Source organism: Anopheles merus, chromosome 2R (genome assembly GCF_017562075.2).
Source record: "Anopheles merus strain MAF chromosome 2R, AmerM5.1, whole genome shotgun sequence".
Taxonomy (NCBI): domain Eukaryota; kingdom Metazoa; phylum Arthropoda; class Insecta; order Diptera; family Culicidae; genus Anopheles; species Anopheles merus.
The window spans coordinates 49,835,373-49,857,105 of record NC_054082.1 but is presented as its reverse complement, the minus strand read 5'-3'; the positions used below and the strand labels follow the sequence as shown (position 1 = coordinate 49,857,105).

Genomic DNA, 21,733 nt, shown 5'->3' with positions numbered 1-21,733 from the left:
GCAGAGCGGCGGACTAATGGGGTCCAACAATTTACGAGGGCTAGCAGTTGCCCCTTCCGGCTTCATTTCCGTCTCGAAGGCGTTTAAGGGATGTACGAGCAGAACAGATCGTTCGGAGCCGGCTTGAAGAAGCAATCACAATTCAGACAACCATGCGATTTTGCGTGATGGACAGTCATGTTAGTTCTCATTTCACTCTTTTTGATTCTGTTGAATGATAAAGTTTTCCCTCCGTTTTCAGCAAACGTTTGTCTAATGGAGCGGTGGAACGAATTTTACCCCGATGGGAATTCTGGACTATAAGTGAAATTTGGTAGAAATAAATGACCTTTCCGGTGCCCGTACTTATGAAAACGTTTAATATTATTCAAAGATACATCTATCGTTTTACTTCCCCAACAATATGAAAGGGTAAAAAATCGGCAAATGATACATTGAAGATTGCTTCTTTTTGCAATTGGTGGTTTTAGTAGTAAAAAATATAATATCAGCTGCTCATATCAGCCACGCTGGTGTAATGTTCGATTATCATCGATCGGAATGTGTGCGATATAAAAGTTGATAGATCAACAAAGATCGGAAAGGTTTCCCTTCCAACGCCTCAACACATCGACCAGCCAGTGTGATTGGTATCGATTTTAACCATGCCGTGAATTTCGCGGATTTCCCGCATATTAACAGCTATGTTTGCATCTGCTTTCCATCGCCAATCCAGCTCTCGGAATCGGATAATCGATATGTTTCTACGAAAACGAAAGCTCCCAAATACCGGATCCTCTGATGCAATCAAACGGCACGTGCATCGGACTATGCCCGTGTGCAAAGCCGTGGGGTGATACCTTGCTATCCTCGACACATGGTCGCCACATTAATCGCCATTTACCCCATTTTTCCTCTGTTGATAGATCCGGTAATCGATTTCAAATAGCGCCGACTGTGTGACTGTGCCAAAGCAAAATAATGAAAAATAAAACGTACGTTGTATATTGTGCAACACTTTTCGATTATTGACTTAACCCACTGGTTGAATGTGCAGCCAAAGATGCGATGTTGGTGCATATTAGTGGAAAATGGATAAATATTTACCTCCTTTCGCGGCGCGGCGAGTGAAAGGTGCACATTAAAGGGCAAAGCCGGTCGAATGTTTAATGCGATTTTCTGCCAAAAGCCGCCGAGCACAGGCCTCTCGGAGGATGTAGTTATGGAAAATGTGAAGAAAAACAAACAAACCCCAAAAAAGAGCGATCCCGAAATCTCCAACGAGTCTTTGTAGACATAAGAAAATGGACGAAAACAAAACGAAACTAATCGAAACCAAAGCAAAACCTATCACGTCACACTAAAAAAAAAAATGAGTGCCGCAGTAGACCTCCACGCCGACGCCCTTTCTGGGTCTGGCTAGGGACGACCCCCTGGCGGAAGGAACGGCAAACAAACACGAAATTATGATTTCACACTTGGCCAAGTACGTGCCGCGGCAGTTTGTTTTTCCACCCACCGAACCGTAGGACACCGGCCTTCCCCCCGCCAACCGGCCCAACGAATGCGGTGGATAGCGGGGGCTGAGCTTTGGGAGGCCCATCGATCGAATAAATATAACATTTTTTGTTGTTGTCTTTCCCATTATATTTGGCCGATTGTTATTGTTATGCCATCGCAACGGTTGCACGATCAGGATCGAACCGAAGGAAAAGCAAACGTAGCGCACCCAAGATCGAACGAAACTGAAACGTTCGACCAATCGACCGTTTTGGCTGGAGTGTTGGAGGCATGGAGCTTATGTGGTTGTTAGTGCAGGATGGATTATTGTTTAACGTGAGTTTTGGGATGATCGTGACGATTATTTGAACGTTCGATCCATTTACGTCATCCGTGTGTGGCCCAGTCATGTGTTGAAAAATTAAGTAATGGTTGCTTCCCTTTCGCGGTTTCGATTCGACGCAGTAAGCATCGCATTTACTTTTGACGAGAGGAAAGGCAAGAAAAGAAAAGATGATTATTGTAGGTGAAGTTTTATATAGTGCTGCTTCCGTTATGCAGTCGCATTCCTTAGTGCGCGGTGCGAGTGCAATGATTAAGGCAGAGAAAACTCCACACCAACGGGGATGGATAATAAAGATTTTTTTACAAGTAATTGTTTAAAGTGTTCATTAACTTTCAGATGCTCATATAAATATAATTTTAAGAAAATTACTTTCAATTGTGTGACAATTTTTTTGCACTGTTCTTTTTTATTTAAAAACTATTTCAAACATTATATGCTTCAAATAATGACTCATGATTTTAAACTAAAAAATAGTTTCATTTCTACAAATTGAGTTTTTCCTTTACCTAAACTCACCATTTTATCATTTTCCCAACATCTTTCCCCAGCCTTATTATCATTTATATTTTGTGTATGTGTGTGTAACTATTACTTATAACAATAACTCGTCTTGTGATAAAATTATTGAACACAATATTTGTTGAACATATTCGTGCAAAAAATAAATTTATAATTTATTTATAAACCCATTTATAAATTCATTTATGAACTTGAAATTCCAGACAAATGTTACATGTATCGCTTCTAAGGTTAGGTTGTTCTACTGATTATTATGATAGTATTGGGACCGTGCATTGTTTTGATTTTAAAATCCTACCTAATATCCAAATTCATATACATTCACCCGTTTCATTATAATGTACCGCTACAACAACACGTGCCTGCCGCACAACACCCGAACTAAGAGGAGCTCATCACGCTACGCTTTTACGTTGAAACCAGAAACGTCCGCTTAACACCATTCTTAATGCTTAAGCCTGCGATATGAGCAAACTGCCCCGTTCAGATCATGCGTTCAAAAGAACCAAGTTAATCAGCAAACACTTCCACCGCTCGACCACTTCACCCAATTAAACAGATTAAAAATAGGAGGGAAATGCTCTCACACATTCGTGTGTATATAAATGAAATGCTCAACTAACAATTCCAGATCAATCGGATGGAAGGGAAAAGAAGCATAATGCTTTTCAGACATTGTTGATCAAGTCCGATCGATATCGAAGGCGCAACGAAAACGAACGGTATCGCGGTACCGGATGGCAGTCCGATGGAGTTAGATGAGGTAATTCCACTACTTCATTTTCAGGGCGCCATGATGCGAGCTAGAAGTGATTATTAACTGAGGTTGATCTCCCGTTTCATGCTGCAGTTCGATTCATTCAGATTCATGGTGATAGATTTTCAATCGTTCGTCACGAATCATTGTGTATCCTGAACGGATTATTTCCCATACATATCGCGTCAAAAAAATCACAATCTAACGGAACTCATCCTACTCTCCCATCTGTACGGAGCTCTCGTTATGCCATGGCAACCCTCTCGGCAAGCAAAACAATGCCATTGCCACGTCATCCTCGGTACGGCCGATTAAGCTCATCGCTTGTTTAATCGCTCGATTAATGTTTACTTGTCAGCGAAGCGTGAAGTGCGGCCCATCCATGTCCTGGTCCCCAATGCATTCAAAGGTCAACATTCCAAGGCCCTCGCGCGGTGGTGAAACCTCTCTGTCATCTTTCTTCTTTTTTGTTTCCCTTGCTATTCATATTCATTCACAACCCTTTGTCGCACATAAAAAAAAACATTAAACATGTCACCGAAACACGTCCAGATATTGTCATACACTGCGGCCGCTGACAAGCGAGCACTTAACAATTTTCAACCTGAACACTCCAATTCTCTCTGTGCTGTGCGGCGAAAAAAGAAGCAAGGAAACGGTGGAGAAAAGCGTATTTGTTATTCCCCCGGGCGTCGTTGGACTCGCTGTTTGCATTCTCTCATTCAGCTCATTCCGGACAGGAGGATGGGGGCAGCAGCATTTTCAAAGCCGAAGCCGAGTGTTTTATACTACAAATTGTGAACTGAAAAAAAAAGAACTAGAGCAAACACCACCACCTAAAAAGAACCCGTGTTCCCGGGTGACCCGGCGAGCCACTTAAGCGCTAATGTTTGCCCATCAAAACAAACCGAGCTGGCCACCTTTAATTCGTGGCCACTTCAGCAGCCGAATCGTAAATCATGTCCGGCTGGGACACGAGACAAAGTGCGCTTGTGTTGCAGCATCGAAGTGAGGGAGGGAGCTTCGTTGAGGAAGGTTTGAGGTAGCGTTTTAATAACCTTCTCGGTTTGATTCCGAACCATCCCCAACCACTTCGCCGCATCCATCTATTCCTCCGGGGAACGTCCTTTAATTGAACATGCTTGTGACGTTTCATGAGAAGTCAATTCGTGCTTGAGCGACAGTTTCGGGACAAGATGTGTATAATAACCCCAATTTCGGTTCGGTCGTTGCTTGTGGTCCGATTGCCAATTTGAAACCACTAGCCAGAATCGTTGTTTGCCCATTTATCTTCTATATTGATTTAAATGGGTTTGCACTTGATCGATCATCGATAACGAATGATGAGATAATAAATGTTACAATAAATGATTGGATATGGAGGGAGAGAGAAACGAGAAGAAGCAGTAGCAATTAATTCATCTCTCGGTCTGTGGATAATTTATACTTGCCATGACATCCAGTATGATTGCCATGAACTCGCTTAGTGGCAAAATGATACTGGAGGGATAGTTTTAGCCACCATCAGTGATATTTGTCCATTTAAACAATCATTATGCAATGTTGCGAAGAAAGTTAAGAACGCTATGATCAATAATCTTTAGTGTAAAAAATGTAGTTAAAACTCCTTTTATAACGATTGGCATTATGCACTATGCATTATACATGCTTTTCAGGGATTATACACGATTTAACCTCGTTTTGTTAATTTATTTACTATTTGATTACATTTAAGCCCATTGATGTGCTAGTTCTGCAAAAACTTCTAAGTGTAAACATCTAAAATTGCAAAAATCAAACATGAACTTTTCACATTAGATGCCTTAAACTACATCTAATAGCATTACAGGTTCCTTTTCAAGCCAATGAAATCTCTGTTGGATTTGCTAAAAATAACCAACCCATCTTCCCCAAGGCCAACTTCTAATAGGGACTAAGGCAAAAAAGAAAAGACCGACTCACCCGAAATGGTTCACAAACCCATTCTCCCTTCGCATACTTCATTAGCACCCTACACGATTAAAATTAACAACGAGTGGAGTGTAAACCACACAATTGACACCGTAACAGCTGGAAAAAGGGAAGCTAAGGGAACAGCGGACACATCACCGGGCGTTGTGAAATGAGAAGCCTAATCAACAATATTTTGACACGCACACACACACACACACACACACACACACACACACACACACACACACACACACACCACACACACACACACACACACACACACACACACACACACACACACACACACACACACAAACTGGTTCACAGCCCCACACCGTCTTAGTGTTAACCCACGCACGCAACTTCAATTATGCGCATGGAGCACCGCAGCAACGGTGTTTTCGTTTCTTTCTTTCCACACCGACAACAAACAATGAACTTCTCCCAAATCACCCCCTTCCCCTGCTACGCTGTAAAGGAAAAACTCCCTCTTTTCACTTTTCGTGCCCTCGGGAAACTTGAAAAGTGTCCCTTTTTGGCCAGGCTCGTTCGTGGCGTTCCGTGGCGTAGAGCGCGCGCAACCGCCAAGATGGGTTGCGTTTTTGAGTTATTTGTCTACGTAAAGTTTAGTCAGCTGTGCGCAGGGTGCATGTGGGTAAGTTTTTGGTGTATTGTTTTTTCCCGCCCCGTCGGTTTTCCACGACTGCATGCCATTCTTCATTTCACTTTTTTCATGACGCTCTTCGCTGCCCATTTACGGGTTGGGCAAATATTGTTCTTTCGCTCCTCTCGATGGGTTTCTCTCGAAGGGTTTCTTAACCATCGCCATTGGTAATGGAGACTGCTGGTGGTGGTGGTGGAGTGTGTGTGTTTGTGTTTTTTGTGTCGACCAACTGGAGAAGAGTCTGCAGGGGATCGTTTTGTTCATGCTGCGACTCTGTTACCCTAATCCGCCGTTTAGTTTAGCAAAGAACCCGTAGGTTTATTAATAGAGCGTGGTAAGCACTGAGGGCAATGTTTCCGTCTTCGTCTTGATCTTCTCAAATTTGGCCACCCTCTACCAAAGACCGTTTCTTTCGGCTTTGAGCACATTCCAGCGCGCGTGTGTATGCGCTATGTTATTTAACTTCCTTCCTTCTACACTCGCGGTTGAAGGTTTATCGGCATTTAATCTTAATATGAAACGTACGCACAATCGCTTCGAGCGGCCGAGAAACATTGGAGGAAAGTGGGAAGAAAAGTGTTTTTCTTTCTACGATACGGCTACCGTGCAATCTTTCAATCGCCAAGAGTTGCCTTTTCTGCGCTTGAAGCAATGTTTTGCCTTTTTATAAAGGCACTCCGTAACAGTCGACAAATTTGCATATTTGCTCACGAAGAAAGACCATCCTTTACGCGTAGGTGCAGAACCATTGTGCACGCATTGTTCGGGAGATGAAGAGGGATTTATATAACCGAAAGTTTTGTTTTTGCATTGCTGTTTCTCTCTTGCTCTCTCTATTTCTTCCTCCCTATCTTTATTTCTTTCGTTCGCTTTATTTAGTGCTTACTTAACCAGTACACATGTAAGGACGTTTACCACTATCAGTGGAAAAAATATTCAATCGTTATCGCAAATTGCAATTACCAGCTTCATCAAGGTTAGCTTTTGGGGAAGAAAGCTACCCACAAATATGCGTTCGAAAATTATTTCCTTCAGTGCTGTTGGACACAACGAATGCCCTCCCCCCGTTGGCGGCAACCTTTTTCTGTTTGTGAAAGCGCCAAACCTACTCCGGACTCAAATCGAGCACATGTTGCTTGATGCTTGGCAAGTACGAGCACGCGGTTCCTTGCCACGATTAAATTTGATTATTTCCAACCTTACGCGCGTACGGCACCCGGGCGCGCTTTGTTTTACACCGTGCAACGTGCCTTCCACAACTGGGTCACACCAGTGCCGTACATATACGCACAAACACACACAAACACAAACTGTGTACTGCGCGCCCTGGGCAGTGCTCTGTTTTCGTCTTATTTTTTTTTTGCTTTACATCGAAAATTGCCCAAAAAGTGGAAACTCTTCCCAGCGGAAAATGCTCCCCATTTCGGACGTTTCGGGGATTCCGGGCGGGAGAGAAATTAAACAATAAACAGGAACACGGCACTGCAAGACCGTACGTTAAACGCTTCTGTTACATTATCGTCTGTAGTAATGTGTGTGTGCTTTTTTAACTCTCTTCTCGGGATGAAGAATTTTGATTGATTACCTAGCCGTAGCGTAATAAGTGGGGCGCAAGGGCTGTGCGGTGACGGAGTCGGACTATTAAAGTCTTTGATCGATCGTCGAGCATGCAGCCGCGCATCCAGAGTGCTGCGGTGCTGAGGAAAGATGCTCAATATGTTGGAGCAGGAACGGAAGGAAGTGTGAACGGACTAATGGGTTACCATTAATTGCCACCTGTTGTGCGGTGCCCATTGGATGTGAGGATGCAGGTCAACAATCTAGATTAGTTGGCAGTGGAAAACGGGGAAGGTCCGTATACGTTTGGGTGGCCCTAGCAGGTTCATCGAAGTTTTTCACTGTCGTACAACACGTTCTCTAATCAGTGCCTTTAAGCAATCCGCGCTTAATAATCTGTACGATGAAGAAAAAGGCGTTGATGCAACTCATATTTATACATATGAGGACACATATTTGCTTCGCATGAAATGATTAGTTTGTCACCAGTTTGATATGACTTGAGGTGAAATATACACAGTATAATGGGTAAATTAGCTATCCTTCATGAGTCTATGGATAGCTAATCTGTTTTGTTGTTATATATCAAGCCAACTTAAAAAAAGCGGCTATCAGCTATCTACATGACGCTTCTTTGACACTTTACTTGATGACGCATTTATTGGTCCATTATCTCTAGAGTATTCTTTTTCATGCCAAATAAAGGCAAATCTACTGAGAAAAATATGTCATATATAAGAGAGAGAAGAAGAAAGTAAGAAAGAGAGGTTGGAGGGCGACGAATACTTGACCACTGGAGAACAATGCTAGACACAACCGTATCACGACGACCGAAAACCGCCCGAGGGGGTAGAGGAGGTGGACCATTGCGATCTGATCAACGACTGCTCGCTCAGTCGAAGTTCTCTTCTTTATAAATTCATTCCGATTGCATCAGGCAATACTAACTTGCAACTCTACATACAATTCTACATATATGTGAAATATATATAAATATCACTGCTTTCCATGCTCAAATTACTTGATCTGAGCATTCAATTTGACGAAGTTATTTCTGGACATTGTCATCCGTCTTCAAAATCTTCAAGACCATTATTAACAAAATACCTCCCGAACTCCACATAAAATGCCGATATATGAATCAGCAGTCATAATGTTGTTCCAAGGTCCATGTTTCACCGTTGTTTATGGTGATCTTGTAGCTCTACGCCCAATCTACAGCATACAGGGTAACGGCGTTTGCGATTAAATAATTTGATTTTCCCCGAGCTCTTCCCGTTTGCGTTTCCAAAATCCGTACAAGCACTGAAACTGCTCCAAATGCCTGAGAGGTAAATTAAAGGTTAAAATCGACCAGCTCATATCCATATTAGAAACACAGGGTTTTCCAGGAGTTCTCATAGCTATGGGGCGCGTTACTGACTATTTCTTAATTGAAATGAACTTAATGTAATGGGAATTGGACTCTATAGCACCTTTGTTGGACAATTCTAATAGGAATTTCCACGTAGCCTGTCCAAAAAGGGTGCCATAGAGTCCAATTTCCATCATATGAAGTTCACTTGCAATAGGAAGGAGTCAAGGAAGTGTCCCACCACAATGAGAACCCCTGGAAAACCCTGTAATGAGGAAAGACAAGATGAGGAGGAAAGACGATACGAGAACTCATTACGAATTCTCACTTTTGTTCTGCGTATAAAGCAAAATTCATGTTCCATTAAATTTGTACTACAAAAAAAATTGGAACTGTCAAAACAACTTAAATGACATTTTATAACTTTTTGACACAATTCAGCCTGATTAAAGGTTGCTTTCGAGACTTATTCAGTACCACCCAGTTGGAAAGTCAGTCTTGGCTACGGAGGGATAATCCATTCTAGGCCTGAACCCATGACGGGCATGTTGTTAAGTCGTGCGAATTGACTACTGTACCACGGGACCGTCCCCTTGTAAATCTGTAATGAATAATGTAAATCCTGTCCTACATGTGCATCGGCTAATTTCTCTTAGAACGTATTTTTCGCCCTAAGAAGAACAATTGGCATGAAAAGCCAATAAAGCCAAGGACCTCATTTCTCCTATTATATTCCCCCGTGCGTTTGGTTGCTCTTCACGATGTTGGCAAATATTACTCTCACTGTCACTGCTAGTAACCGAGCACAACTTCTGTTGCCTCCCGGGTAGCCAAGTTAACCTATAGCCAACAGGTACCCTTGGCACTCCAGCCGACAAAAGGCCTTTCCCTTTCTCGTACATCTGTATTGTGCACCCAAAGCCCACCGAGACCAGGAAAAAGTGCGTTAAAAAGAGAAAACTTCACCCCCACCGGAGCGATTCTTCCTCCCAGGCAGGCGCGTTTCTGTTTGTGATTTAGTTTGACGTCGCGGAAAAGCTTCGTCAGCGTTTTAACCCGCAACGCGTCAGCTTCGCCTCATTATCGCCGACAGCAGTGGGAGCCCACAACCGGCGGCCACCAACTCTTTGCCATTCAGCTTCACCACCGCCGCTCCCCGTTCGGCACGCTCAAAGAGTAGGACTCAAGCAAACCACCTACCACCGACAGCTTCACACAATAATTCATAAATATTCATAATTTTCCATCGAGAAGATTTTCCTTTCATTTCGCGCCAACGGGAGTAAATGTGTGTGAGTTTGTCTGTATTTGTGTGTCTCCCATGGGGAGTGACGCAAAATATCACCAAACCAAGCCTCTGGCCTTTGGTGTACGGAATCGGGCGAAAAAGCTTCCCACCGATCATCACCCTCTAATTTCCTATCCTTTCCCTTCCCACTTTTGGGCCACATGAAGATAACGCCAGCGAGCCGGCAGAGAACAATAAAAGTCAGTTTCCCGCTCCGCGCCTCACCATCCTTCCACTTTCGACATTGGACGGAAGTTTTCCCTTAAACCCAATCGTACCCGCCGTTTTTCCTGCATGACGCATACAGTCAGTTTTTCACTTTCCACGAGTGAAGCGATCTGCATTCTGTTGAGCGAAGTACGCGCGGCCTTTGCGTACACACCATTCCCCACATGAAATGGCACAAGCGGAACACAGAAAAGTGCAGCAGCTCACCTGTGCTTTACGTGGACTTTTTTCTGGGCTGCGCCTAACCAACCATCCAGACGCTAATGAATTGCTTGCAGCGATGGAAATCACCTGCACCTGCCTTCCGTGCGTGTGAAGTACACCTCGACTCATCGTCCCATCCGTGTGTCCCGTGAGAACGACTACTGTGAAGCGAGCGTACATATGTAGCGATATGCTGTTTTCCTCACTCTCGTTTGTACCCCGTTTTCATGCTCGATGGGCTGGAAAATGCGGCTGGCATGCGTCGAGGCAGGGCAGCCACTCATCGTACAGTCAAGTAATGGGGTTTTGGACCTTCTTGGAACAACCTGGCACTGCACTGGCGATGTGATTTCATCATCAGCAACAGTAATGACGACGGCAGGCCAAACGCGCACTCTCGACCGAGGTTGACGAATGTTTTGTCTTTGCCCTGCCACATGTTTCCCCGGCCCAGGTCGGCCAGCGGTCGGGCTCATCAGTCGCGCAGTGACGCGCGCAAAGTCCCAGTTTTTCCACCCATGCACATCCAATTGATCATTGTTTGCTAATGCTGGAAAAGCAGAAGCGTTGGGAGCTTCACTTTCATGTGCTAATTTGGATCGAAGCGAGCAAACGAACCGCGGAGCCTCACTTTCGGTGAGCTAATTTGCATAATATTTTAGCCTCGCTGGTGCGGTGTGTTTTATTTTCCGTACGCGGGCGCTGAAGATTGGGATAAAGCGCCGAGATTTACAGGATTCCATAATCTACTCGCTTTCGAGGTTTTTGGTTGTTGTTGCTTGCGGGATGAAAGCATCAAAGCGGGATCCGGATTTGGGTGGAAAAACTTGTTTAGTGTTAGAGCTATTGGAAGGCAGGTCCCGGCTGCAGGGGCAGATAACGAATTAATAGGTCCGTGATGAGTTGACTCGAGGAATTGGTAAGACGCCGGCTGCTCAGATAAACCGGGTTTTGACGGGGTGGCGAGAATTGATCCTTTCTGCTGGTTCTATGAAAATCCCCGACCAAAAGTTCTCTAGCAAAACATAAAGTTGAGTCGCCGACGAATGAGTTCTGTCGGCAAGATAATCAGATTAATGGATCATTCTGAAGAGATGAAGCTCGCAAGCGCCCAAGAGCGCCACTAAACCAGCATCCCGATCTCAGCTCTCGTCAGCAAAGCGCTGTAGAAAGTGAACGACTGCCGGGCACAGTTACCACCCGTGCTTTTGTCTCTAATCAACTTGCTAATCGTAATGGCGACGGGACAAGCCTGCACCAAATGACAAGCGTCTCGAGCACCGGCCGCAGCATCACGCGCGCCCTGGTCCGGGATTAATTTATCTTCGAGTTGAATTTGAAAAGCATTCGCGAGGGTGAGGGCAACGCACGCCCCATTTCCCTGCCCCGTGCTTATTGTTTTGTGGTTCACAGTTTTGCTTTTCATTTTCTACAGTCATTATGTTCCCACCTAATAAAGTGGCCAACGAAAGGGTGGAACAGGTGACTATGAGTGTGTATGTGTTTGTGTGTGTGTGTGTGTGTGTGTGTGTGTGTGTGTGTGTGTGTGTGTGTGTGTGTGTGTGTGTGTGTGTGTGTGTGTGTGTTTAGTCAGCCGTTTTGTGAGCAACAATTGTTTGACTTAGAAAGTGACGATACTTAGAAGGTGGTGCAACGGTTTTATGCGCCTCCCTAACGCTGTACATTGTTTCACTTTTGTTTTGCGTTGAGCGTCGAGGGAATTGTGAGGTTGTGAAATGTGAGAGACAAATCTAACCTAGCTCGTTAGGTCGTGATCATGACAATGTTCCATCATTGTACCACTACGGGTTGGATCTATTATCTAGAACACCGGGACAGAAATGCAAACACCGAGACACACAGGGGGGAATTTCGTTTTTGAGAAACTGTCAGATAACTTTAATGACCAACAGGTGATTAGAATATTGGACCCTTTCAGTGTTTGTTGCCCATTTTATCGCTCTCCATTCTTGCCCACTAATCTGTTGGTTTGGTGCTGGTGAAGGTTGATGAATGGGTTTCGGCTTAATTAATATTAATTTATGCCACACTGTAGCCAACGTGCGAACAAACCAGATCGAGAAACATTCCGATCGAATTGAGACATCGATTGGCCGTTTGCTCGATTTTCCGTACTGTGCTCCGAGGGAATGAGCAAGTGCTATAAAAGCCCCATACCGAACAGTAGTGGTACAGCGCTTGATTAGGAGAAGCGAAATAACCGAACTACCCAAACAGGACAGGATTTGACCGGCTTTCAACTGTCAAGACATTTTAGGTGAGAGCCACAACGACTAGTTCACCAATTAAATTAACATATTTCACCCCGTTGAATGGGGAGGGCCCTTTTCGTGTTGATGACGATGTTGACCGGTTCCGATAGGTCCCACCAGCTAGAACCGGTTACCCCAGTACCGCCAGCCAGTGGTGTAGTTTGTTAGACGCGCATTGTTTGACGCGCAAAGAAATCAACCCGCAACGAGACTAATTTGAGTGTAATAAATTATTTCCTCCATCCCGTTCCAGCCTGCAAACTGTACTCAAAAAGTAATCTGCGCACCAAATCCGACGGCGTTCAGTTTCTGCGGCTGAAGGAAGACTTCCCCGTCGGCGGTGAGATCGTTTCACTTTACGCGTATCCGCGCAACTCGATCCTGATCCCGCGCACCGAGAACTCGAGCGATTACGAGTACTTCAAGCTGAAAGAGATCAACAGCACCGTCGTGAGCGTCATTCTCAATCGCAGCCTGGACGGGCTGGTCGATTCCGACGATCCGCAGAGCATCCTCAAGTTCAGCGTGTTCTGCAGTGGAACATCAGCCACCAGCGCCAAACAGGACAACGTAAGGATCGTTCGGTTTCCCATGACAGGGAATCACGTGATGAGTTCCGTTGACTTATGTTGCATTACCGTTTTTGTTTTATCTTCTATTTATGTAATGTGTGCTGTCACGCCCCGAACAACGGACAAATGGTACCGCGCGGCACGAAAACCTGGAACTCGCGACCGGAACGGTACACAAACGGCCCGTACCGCACCGCACCACTCAACCCTCTCGCGCCCAGCAGTCGTCATTTTTTACAATTACTGTTTACATTGAAGATATTAACGATAATGATCCCGAATTTATCAATCTACCGTACGTGGTAACGCTCGACGAATCAACGCCAATTGAGACGGTGGTGTTTAATAGAATTAAGGCAATTGATCGTGATAAGCCAAACACGCCGAATTCCGACCTCGAGTATGCGCTGGCCGCGAAGCACATGAAGAGCGGCGACTTTCCGTTTCGCCTGGAAGGTTCCCAGCGGCCGTCGCTCGTACTGCAGCGGGCCCTCGACTACGATGCCGGCTGGCGCTCGATGAGCGTCCAGATCGTGGCGAGCGATCGGGGCAATCCACCCCGCACCGCCAACGCCACCATCCGGGTGAACCTACGAGACGTTGACGACCTGCCGCCAATCTTCACCCGAGCACAATACCGGACGCGCATCAAAGAATCTTTTCCGCTGACGGTAAGCTGCTTGTCTCGTTCGAGCCAAATGCACCCAATATTGTAGAGTGTTATTTTTTACGCAACCGCCATTTGATAGGGTAAACCGATTCACATCCCACTGTATATCGAGCCACCGATCATGGCGTTCGATCAGGACTCACTAAACGAAACGCTCGTCTATGGGATAGTTGCGGGCAACGAGCGCCAACTGTTCTGGATATCACCAGAAACGGGTGTACTATTTCTGCAGAAGGAGATCGACCTGGATAGCGAGAGCCTGCCAGAAAACACGTTTACGCTGCAGATCGAGGCACAGCAGATCAATGATCCGACCAAGAGCGCTTTTGCTAGGTAAGCAGGGACGGGGACAGCGGAGGTTGAATATGATACAATTTAATTCCACTTTCACCCGCCGCGACTAGATTATAATGGACAATAGACTCTTTAGCATGTTTGTGTGTGTCATGTTTGTGACTCTCATGCGTCGTACATAACTGCAAGGAGATGTCTGATTCCATGCTCAATTTTTATACACTTGTTTCCAGGGTGGACATAGAAGTAATCGACTTGAACGACAATGTTCCTGAGTTCGAGGTAGATCTGTACAACATCTCCATCATCGAGAACCTTCCGAAAGGGTTCAGCATTCTGCAGGTGAATGCTATTGATCGAGATCAGGTATGTCGTTGTCAGAAAGTGTGTTCTCTCGTTGGATTTGGAAAGTGATAAGATCTGACTTTTTAGGGAGAGAATGCGGAGTTTTACTACTACCTCATGGACGAGGAACCGAAAGGGGCCTTCATGATCGATCACGGTTCTGGCTGGATTGTGGTTCGTGACGAAACCTTCCTGGACAAGGAGCAGCGCAGTTCGCTCAAGATGAACGTGCATGCCGTCGAGCGGGTTGAGCAGTACGATCGCAGTCGCAACTATGGTAAGGTGCAGGTGGAGATCACACTGCTAGACACGAACGACAATACACCGGAGTTCGAGCAGGGTACGCTGTACGAGTTTAAGACGCATTGCAATGCCTCGATTGGCTCGAAAGTGGGGCAAATACGAGCGCTCGATCCGGACGATCTCGGCAACGGCAAAATACAATACAGCATCAAGAACGTACGCCCGAACCTTGTCATTCCGTTTCAGCTCGATCCGGATACGGGTGACATACGCGTGTCGGAAGCACTAACGTACGGCAAGATAGCTTTCTTCGTAGAGGCTCGCGATCAACCACAGAATCCCTCAGAGTCGCGGTTCAACGTGGCACTCGTTACGATCGATATCGTTTGTCAATCTATTGAAGACATCGAATTTATTGGCGCACCATACGAGTTTTGGGTCGGTGCCGATGCTGCCATCGGCTCTTCCGTCGGACAGATTCGGACCACCTTCGACATGGTGTCGGACGAGGAGATATTCTTCGATCTGCTCCACTCATACCCTGGAGGGGTACCGTTCGCGATCGAAGAGCGGTCTGGCATAGTGACCGTGATTGAGTCGATGGAGAAGTTCGATCGACGATGTTATGAGTTTGAAACCGTGGTATCGTACTTGCCCGATTCTGCCGGCAAAAATGTGGAACAGCTTACGCCCGAAGCTTACAACAGTCTGGAGAAAATCATCGTCACGAACGTTACGATACACGTTATAAAGCACAACTTTATGTTGCTTCGGGGCACCAACGCAACGCCGATCGAGTTCCGCGTGAAGGAAAATAAACCGAACACAATGATCGGACAGCTCAAATTCCAGGACTTCCAGGAGCAATGTGATGCAGACGAAAAGGGACTGCCACCGCTGATATCGGTTCGAGGCGACAAGAACCGTGCCGATAGGCAGGTGTTTCAGCTGAATGGAGGAAAGAACCGAACACGCTATGCACGAAGATTTTCGCGTGACGTTTCTAGACAGTCCAACTTCATCCGGCTGTACCCGCTCGTGGCATTTGATGCCGTATTCAGCTCGACTGGGAACGGTACACGAAAGGCGAGGAATTCTCGCAATCCAACGAGCGGAGTCCAGTACTCGCTTGTCAATAGCTATGATGTGGCAGATACAGTACGGCTCACAAACGATGGCAAGCTTATGACGATCAAAGGGTTGGACCGAGAGAAGCAGGATGTCATACGAGTGACTATTATTGCCGAGTACTTTTACAAACAACGCACGTTTGCCGGTATCTATCAGGTGGTGATCGTGGTAGAAGACGAGAACGACAATCCGCCCACATTCAATCAGCCCTTTTTCTTGGGTGTGATAGCGGAAAACTCCCCCATCGGTACTGAGATCGTGTTGAACAATCCGATCATCATCTCGGACATGGATGCGGCAGGTCCAAACAGTGAATATGAGCTGCTGCTGTCCGGAGAGTCAAACTCGTTCGTAGCTCAGTTCTCCAACTCGACGCTTTCAAACTATAACAAAACGGTGGCGCACATATTCCGCAATCTGCAGATAGCTAATATTGATCCGGGCGAATCTCGACTGCGCCCAGACTATCGTCCAAACAAGCAGTTGGAGCCCGGGAATGCCAGTACCCCGCACTATAACATATTGTTCATGGGTCCGAACAAACTTGATCGGGAGGAGATTGAAAGTCTAACACTGAAGATGATGGCTACCGATCGGGATAACCTAATGTCAGAGGTTGAGCTCAAAATACTTATACTGGACGTGAATGATTGTGCACCGGTGTTTGAGCGCATAGCTATCTTCCGCAAAAGCCGCTGCGAGATGATCGAAAACACAAGCGACCTGGAGCTTATGTATCTGGACGAGATTGAGACGGAGGTGTTGCCCGAGTTCTTGGACGCGGGGCTCATGGAGATGAACAGCCGTGTTTCGTACGGTGTGGATAGTTTGTTCGAGATGGTCCAATCGGCACCTTACGTCGGAATGCCGCGGCTGTACGATAGCCAGTCGGTTATGGTCAATCGTACCGCCGATCGCGAACATCTCACGATGCGTCGAAAACTCTACAAGCAAAAGGTTCGTCAACGTGGTCGCAATACGCGTGCCGTTGCCAAGAAATCGCAGCTTAAGTTTGCTCTGCCCGAAAACGTCGACGTGGGAAAGGTGATCTTCAAGCTGACGGCAAACGATGATGATTTTGAGAAGAACTCCAAGGTCTTCTATGAGGTCGTTGGCCAGACTGACCTTAACAGTGGTGAGCGAGTTAGCTACTTTAGGATCGATCGGAACAATGGAGAGCTACGTGTAGCGAACCGTTTGCCCCCGGAAACTGATGTTAAGCTAAACATCACAGCCAAGGACGTTGGTGGCTTATCGGACATGCTTCAGGTACAGTTCCGGGTGTATGACGTCAACGATAATGCACCCGTGTTCGAGAAACAGTGGTACACGTTTAACGTCGACGAAGGATCGTATCCAATTACGGGCAAAAAGATCGGCCAGGTACGGGCCAATGATGAGGATACCGGAATGAACGGTAATGTGACGTACATGCTGATAACCGATGGTGATCAGAAGATACCATTTTCGATTTCTCCACTGGATGGTACGATTCGAGTTAGCGGAGAGATCGATCGAGAAATGATCGCATCGTATCGGTTTCGAGTACTCGCATCCGATAACAATTTCGATCTCAAGCTTTCGGCCATGGTAGACGTGGAGGTGATCGTGATGGATCGCAATGATAATAACCCGGAGTTCACGGCATATGATGATCTGAGAAGCGATCGTAACAATATCAAACGACTGCCCGTCTATGTGGCGTATCTGGATGTAAATGCTAAGGTGGGAACGTTCGTCAAACAGGTCATGGCAAGGGACAGTGACTTCCGAGAGAATGGAAACGGACTGGTGATCTACTCGCTTACCGGGCAGAGCGATGTTCTGCAGTTCAGCATCGATCCAAAGGATGGTGTTGTTACGACGGCTTCCAAATTTACACCGAGCGAGGCAGGAACGAGAAAAACTTACGAACATTTGAACGTTACTGTTGTGGCATCGGATTTTGGAACTCCACCGCGCTCAAGCATGGCGTTACTCATTGTGAATCTACAGGGCGACACACTTCAACAGCATCCGGTGGAAGAAAGGCCACCCCTATTTCCGTACAAGTACTACGAGATCGAGCTGCGTGAAAACGACCCCGCCCCGCGAATCGTGCTCAACGTAACGCTCTCCAAGCGGTACGCCAACGATCCATTCCGGTGGGAAATTGTGGGCGACACGTTCGACGATCAGTTTCGGATTGATGAACGAAACGGTTCCCTTTGGCTGCTACGACCACTGGATCGGGAGGAGCGTGACTCGTACGACGTTCGAATTCGGGTGCAGAAGATCAAGCGAGAAACACGCAATATTCCCAGCGTCCTATACGCGTTGGAGAATCCTGTTAAGCGAAAAAGCCACCGGTTGTTTGACAACGAAGTGGAGATAATGATCAAGGTGGTGGATGTGAATGACAATGCGCCCGTGTTTCGCGATAACTATGGACCAATCATCTCTGTCGTGCCAGATACAGCCAATTACGGTTACGCGGTCATGAAGGTGGAGGTGAGTTGATGTTCTACGCAGCATGTAAATGAGATTGCAAGTATTATGAATTTCTTGGTCATTATAGGCTACGGATGACGATGCCGGCAGCAACGGTGAGGTGCGTTACTCGCTGCTCAACGAACCAGCGCGTCTATTTGCGATAGACTCGCTGACAGGACAGATACGGCTGCTTAACTCGCTGGCATCATTCAAGGAGAAGGTGTTTGGATTCGATGTGAAGGCAACGGACCGAGAAGGCGCTGACGATGGCAAGTCCACCATAGCCAACGTGTTCGTTTACGTGCTGCATGCACACCAGGAAGTGTGTCTGATCCTGGCCGGGCTCCCGGTAGACATCGAGAAGCAGCTGGGCATGATATCGTCCAGCTTGAGCACCGCCACCGGTTACGATATTCGAATACGAGCACTTGAAACAAACACAAAAGTGGATGATGCGTGAGTGTGGCATTCGGCTATGAACTACATCTTCATGGAGATTCTAATCACGTCGTCTTCTGATTACGCTTACTTGCAGTACAAACCTATACTTATACGCGATCGATCGGAAAACCAACGGGCTAGTAGAGATGACCGAACTGCAAAGGTAATACAATCCCAACCCTTCTTCAGCATCAAACATTTATCTGTACCTGCCATATCGTTCTACAGGTCACTTTCACGGCTAGACATGTCAAACTTAAAACCGAACCTGCCCATCATCGAGCTTACCGAGTTGGCGGTAAATTCGATCGAACCGCACTCCTTCGATGCAGCCGGCATGAAAGGCATCGAGCTGGCCACGGTCGTTATTGGAGGGCTGATTTTTGCCGGAGGAACTGCCACGGCTCTCTGTATTGCGTGCGCCCGTTACAGGCGGTAGGTATCAACACCATGCGCCTTTAACGTTGTCATCTCATTGCACCACTCATTTTGCACGTTCATTTCCAACACGTCGCACACCACCTCTCATCAACAGATACACACGCTATTGAAATGTATCACTTACAGTGCCATTGAAGCATTGTGATCACACTCTCCCATCATCGCCATCGCTCCTCGGTATTACATTTAACCGTTGTAAGAATACTTACTCAAATCATCCTCGTAATCATGGTCAGAACTCTTAACCTGTGCCGCAGAAGCAGACAAGCTAGTTTGGTTCCTCTCTCACTCATTCACTCACGAACGAAGCTGTATTTCTTGTTATTGTTGTTGTCCATCAGAACATTCTCCCTCACGTATGATAACACTATCTCTTGCCCACCCGTGAAAGGTGTGCAATCAAATTCCTATTTTCTCGTTTTGTAAATACTACCATGCTTTTTTCCAAATTGCTCGCGATAATCGCCATCGGTCTGAGACTAATGATTCCCCTCCACGTTTTCCGTTTAAAATCCGTTCGCTCTCGATCCTACCTATCCACACATCCCTCAAACAGCCTAATACCGCTGCCGAATGGTGTTGGAGCTGGTGGTGGAGCTGATGGAGCAGGAGTAGGAGGAGGTAGCAGCAATACGTCCGCCGAGGACGTCCGTGTGCGCGGCACAGTGTCACGGCTCGGGCTCGGCAGCAATAACAACACCACGGGCAGTACACGACCCATCACCGGAGCCGACATACAGCCTGTAATCAATCGGTCCGAGCTGAAGAGTTCGATCTTCCATCCCAACTTCCACCGACAATTTGTCACCAACATCAGTACAGAAGCGGTCCCAGAGCACAGTAACGAAGGAAATAATAGGTAAGACATGATGTAAAATCCTTTACATCGCTTTTAGTACTCCCCAATAAATCTATTCTTTTCTTTGCTTATGAACTGTTTAGCGATAGCTACGAGGACTCACTGAAGGACTCACTGACGTCAAACACGAGTCTATGACAATCGGGGAACCCTCCAGGGAGGACCTACTACACTGTACAGTTTAGACATAAGGGAGATCCAGAGGAGTATAGCGGTGCAGACTGAAGTCGATAGGCAAATTGTATGATTGTTGATTCGTTTTTAAGTTAGGCTCTAGTGAACTATGTACCACAACCGCAACATCGCAATTGATGAGTCATTGAACCGGCTTCCATTGCAGGGGATGCAACCGACTGTGTAAATAAATCTGTAAGCGTACGCTTCATCGGCTACATTTTAAAATAGTGTTTTATTGTCGTAGTTATTGCAGATAATTTAACGATTTATTTATATGTTAAAAACTCCTTCGCACCCAAAACGTTCGCCTGTGCTCCCGGACACGAGGCCACCATTGCGACGTACCATCGATCGACATGGACATACGGTCGCAGAATGAATCCCAACGTACAGGCTGTAGCTAACGTGGCAAACAAACTTATATCAGCTATGGTCATCTTCGATCCGGCCACAAACTCTTGCTCGCTAAGAAAGATGTTGAGTAACTCTACCGCTTTTTCAAAGGCTAGCCTCTTCCTGCCATCAGGAGCAGCGTTGCCAAACACTTGCGGGTGGTAAAAATCAGTAAACCTTGGATATAGCACGCAGGCATCGAAAAATAACCGTTGATTGACGATGGCTCGCTGTATAGTGTCTCTGGGATACCAATCGTTATCTTCGTCGCCATACTGATCGCAGAGATATATTAGTGCTGCACGCGACTCGGACAGTACCAGTGACCCGTCGACCAGCGTGGGGATCGTACGCTGAGGGTTAAGCTTGGTAAACTGCGGTGATCGATGAGCACCAGCCATGAGATCGAGATACTTAAGGTTTAGCTTCACGTGAACTGCTTCTGCCACCATTTGTACCGCCCGACACGGTGCCGACCCGGGAAGATAGTAAAAATCCAACATTGCCACGATCGCAGTAGGAGTTACAGCAGAAAACCAACGATGACTAGCGTCAAGAAGATTGCGCGTGCGGCATTTTATAGGCGCCCAGAATGTAGATTACAATATCGCTTTCCTTGCGCGCTCCAAAACAAGTAAAACAATTAGTCATTTTCGGTGAGGTGAAATTTATTTTATTTTAATTGTTAACAGCGATTGGTCTTATCAAGCGCATGTGATGCACTGAGCGTAATCCAAACAATGCGCGCACATTGGAAGCTATGTGTTATATGAACTGTTTTTATTTTCATACCTTTTTTTAATCCTTGTCAGAATGCTTGGGCCAGTTTCAGACCAAATCTTCAAGAATACATATACTCCCATTATTCTTAACTACTTTTACCTGTTTCAAAATATAATTAATCTTTTTTTTCTGCAATCATGGAGACATGTTTGTTCAGATAAAACTAAATTATATGTTATAAATTATTTGAACAAATATTTACAAGCGTCTTGATCTTCTTAATGAGTTGAAAATTTTAGAAAAAGGAAGCATGACACAGACGGTACATAGTTCGGTAAATTCATTATTAT

General features: G+C 46.0%; 2 protein-coding genes across 3 annotated transcripts in view; one reads left to right on the top strand and one right to left on the bottom strand.

Annotated features, from left to right (window-relative positions):
• The window catches only part of LOC121589193 (cadherin-89D), a 31,518-nt gene extending 11,024 nt beyond the window's left edge, over positions 1–20,494 (top strand). Inside the window, exons 2-11 of one of the 2 annotated variants that reach the window (XM_041907911.1) lie at positions 12,876–13,192; positions 13,419–13,865; positions 13,944–14,197; positions 14,392–14,524; positions 14,591–18,367; positions 18,435–18,805; positions 18,885–18,953; positions 19,019–19,225; positions 19,788–20,090; positions 20,174–20,494. In XM_041907911.1, coding sequence (XP_041763845.1) covers positions 12,876–13,192; positions 13,419–13,865; positions 13,944–14,197; positions 14,392–14,524; positions 14,591–18,367; positions 18,435–18,805; positions 18,885–18,953; positions 19,019–19,225; positions 19,788–20,090; positions 20,174–20,228 — 5,933 coding nt within the window. In that variant the 3' untranslated portion in view covers positions 20,229–20,494. Of the gene's footprint in view, positions 1–12,875; positions 13,193–13,415; positions 13,866–13,943; positions 14,198–14,391; positions 14,525–14,590; positions 18,368–18,434; positions 18,806–18,884; positions 18,954–19,018; positions 19,226–19,787; positions 20,091–20,173 lie in introns of both variants that reach the window. The other variant, XM_041907910.1, reaches the window with a different exon arrangement.
• An 8-nt stretch (positions 20,495–20,502) lies between these two features.
• Positions 20,503–21,223, bottom strand: LOC121589195 (glutathione S-transferase 2). Its single transcript, XM_041907913.1, has one exon. The coding sequence runs from the start codon at positions 21,161–21,163 to the stop codon at positions 20,534–20,536; it is 630 nt and encodes a 209-aa protein (XP_041763847.1). The 5' UTR covers positions 21,164–21,223; the 3' UTR covers positions 20,503–20,533.
• Between the last annotated feature and the right edge of the window lie 510 nt (positions 21,224–21,733).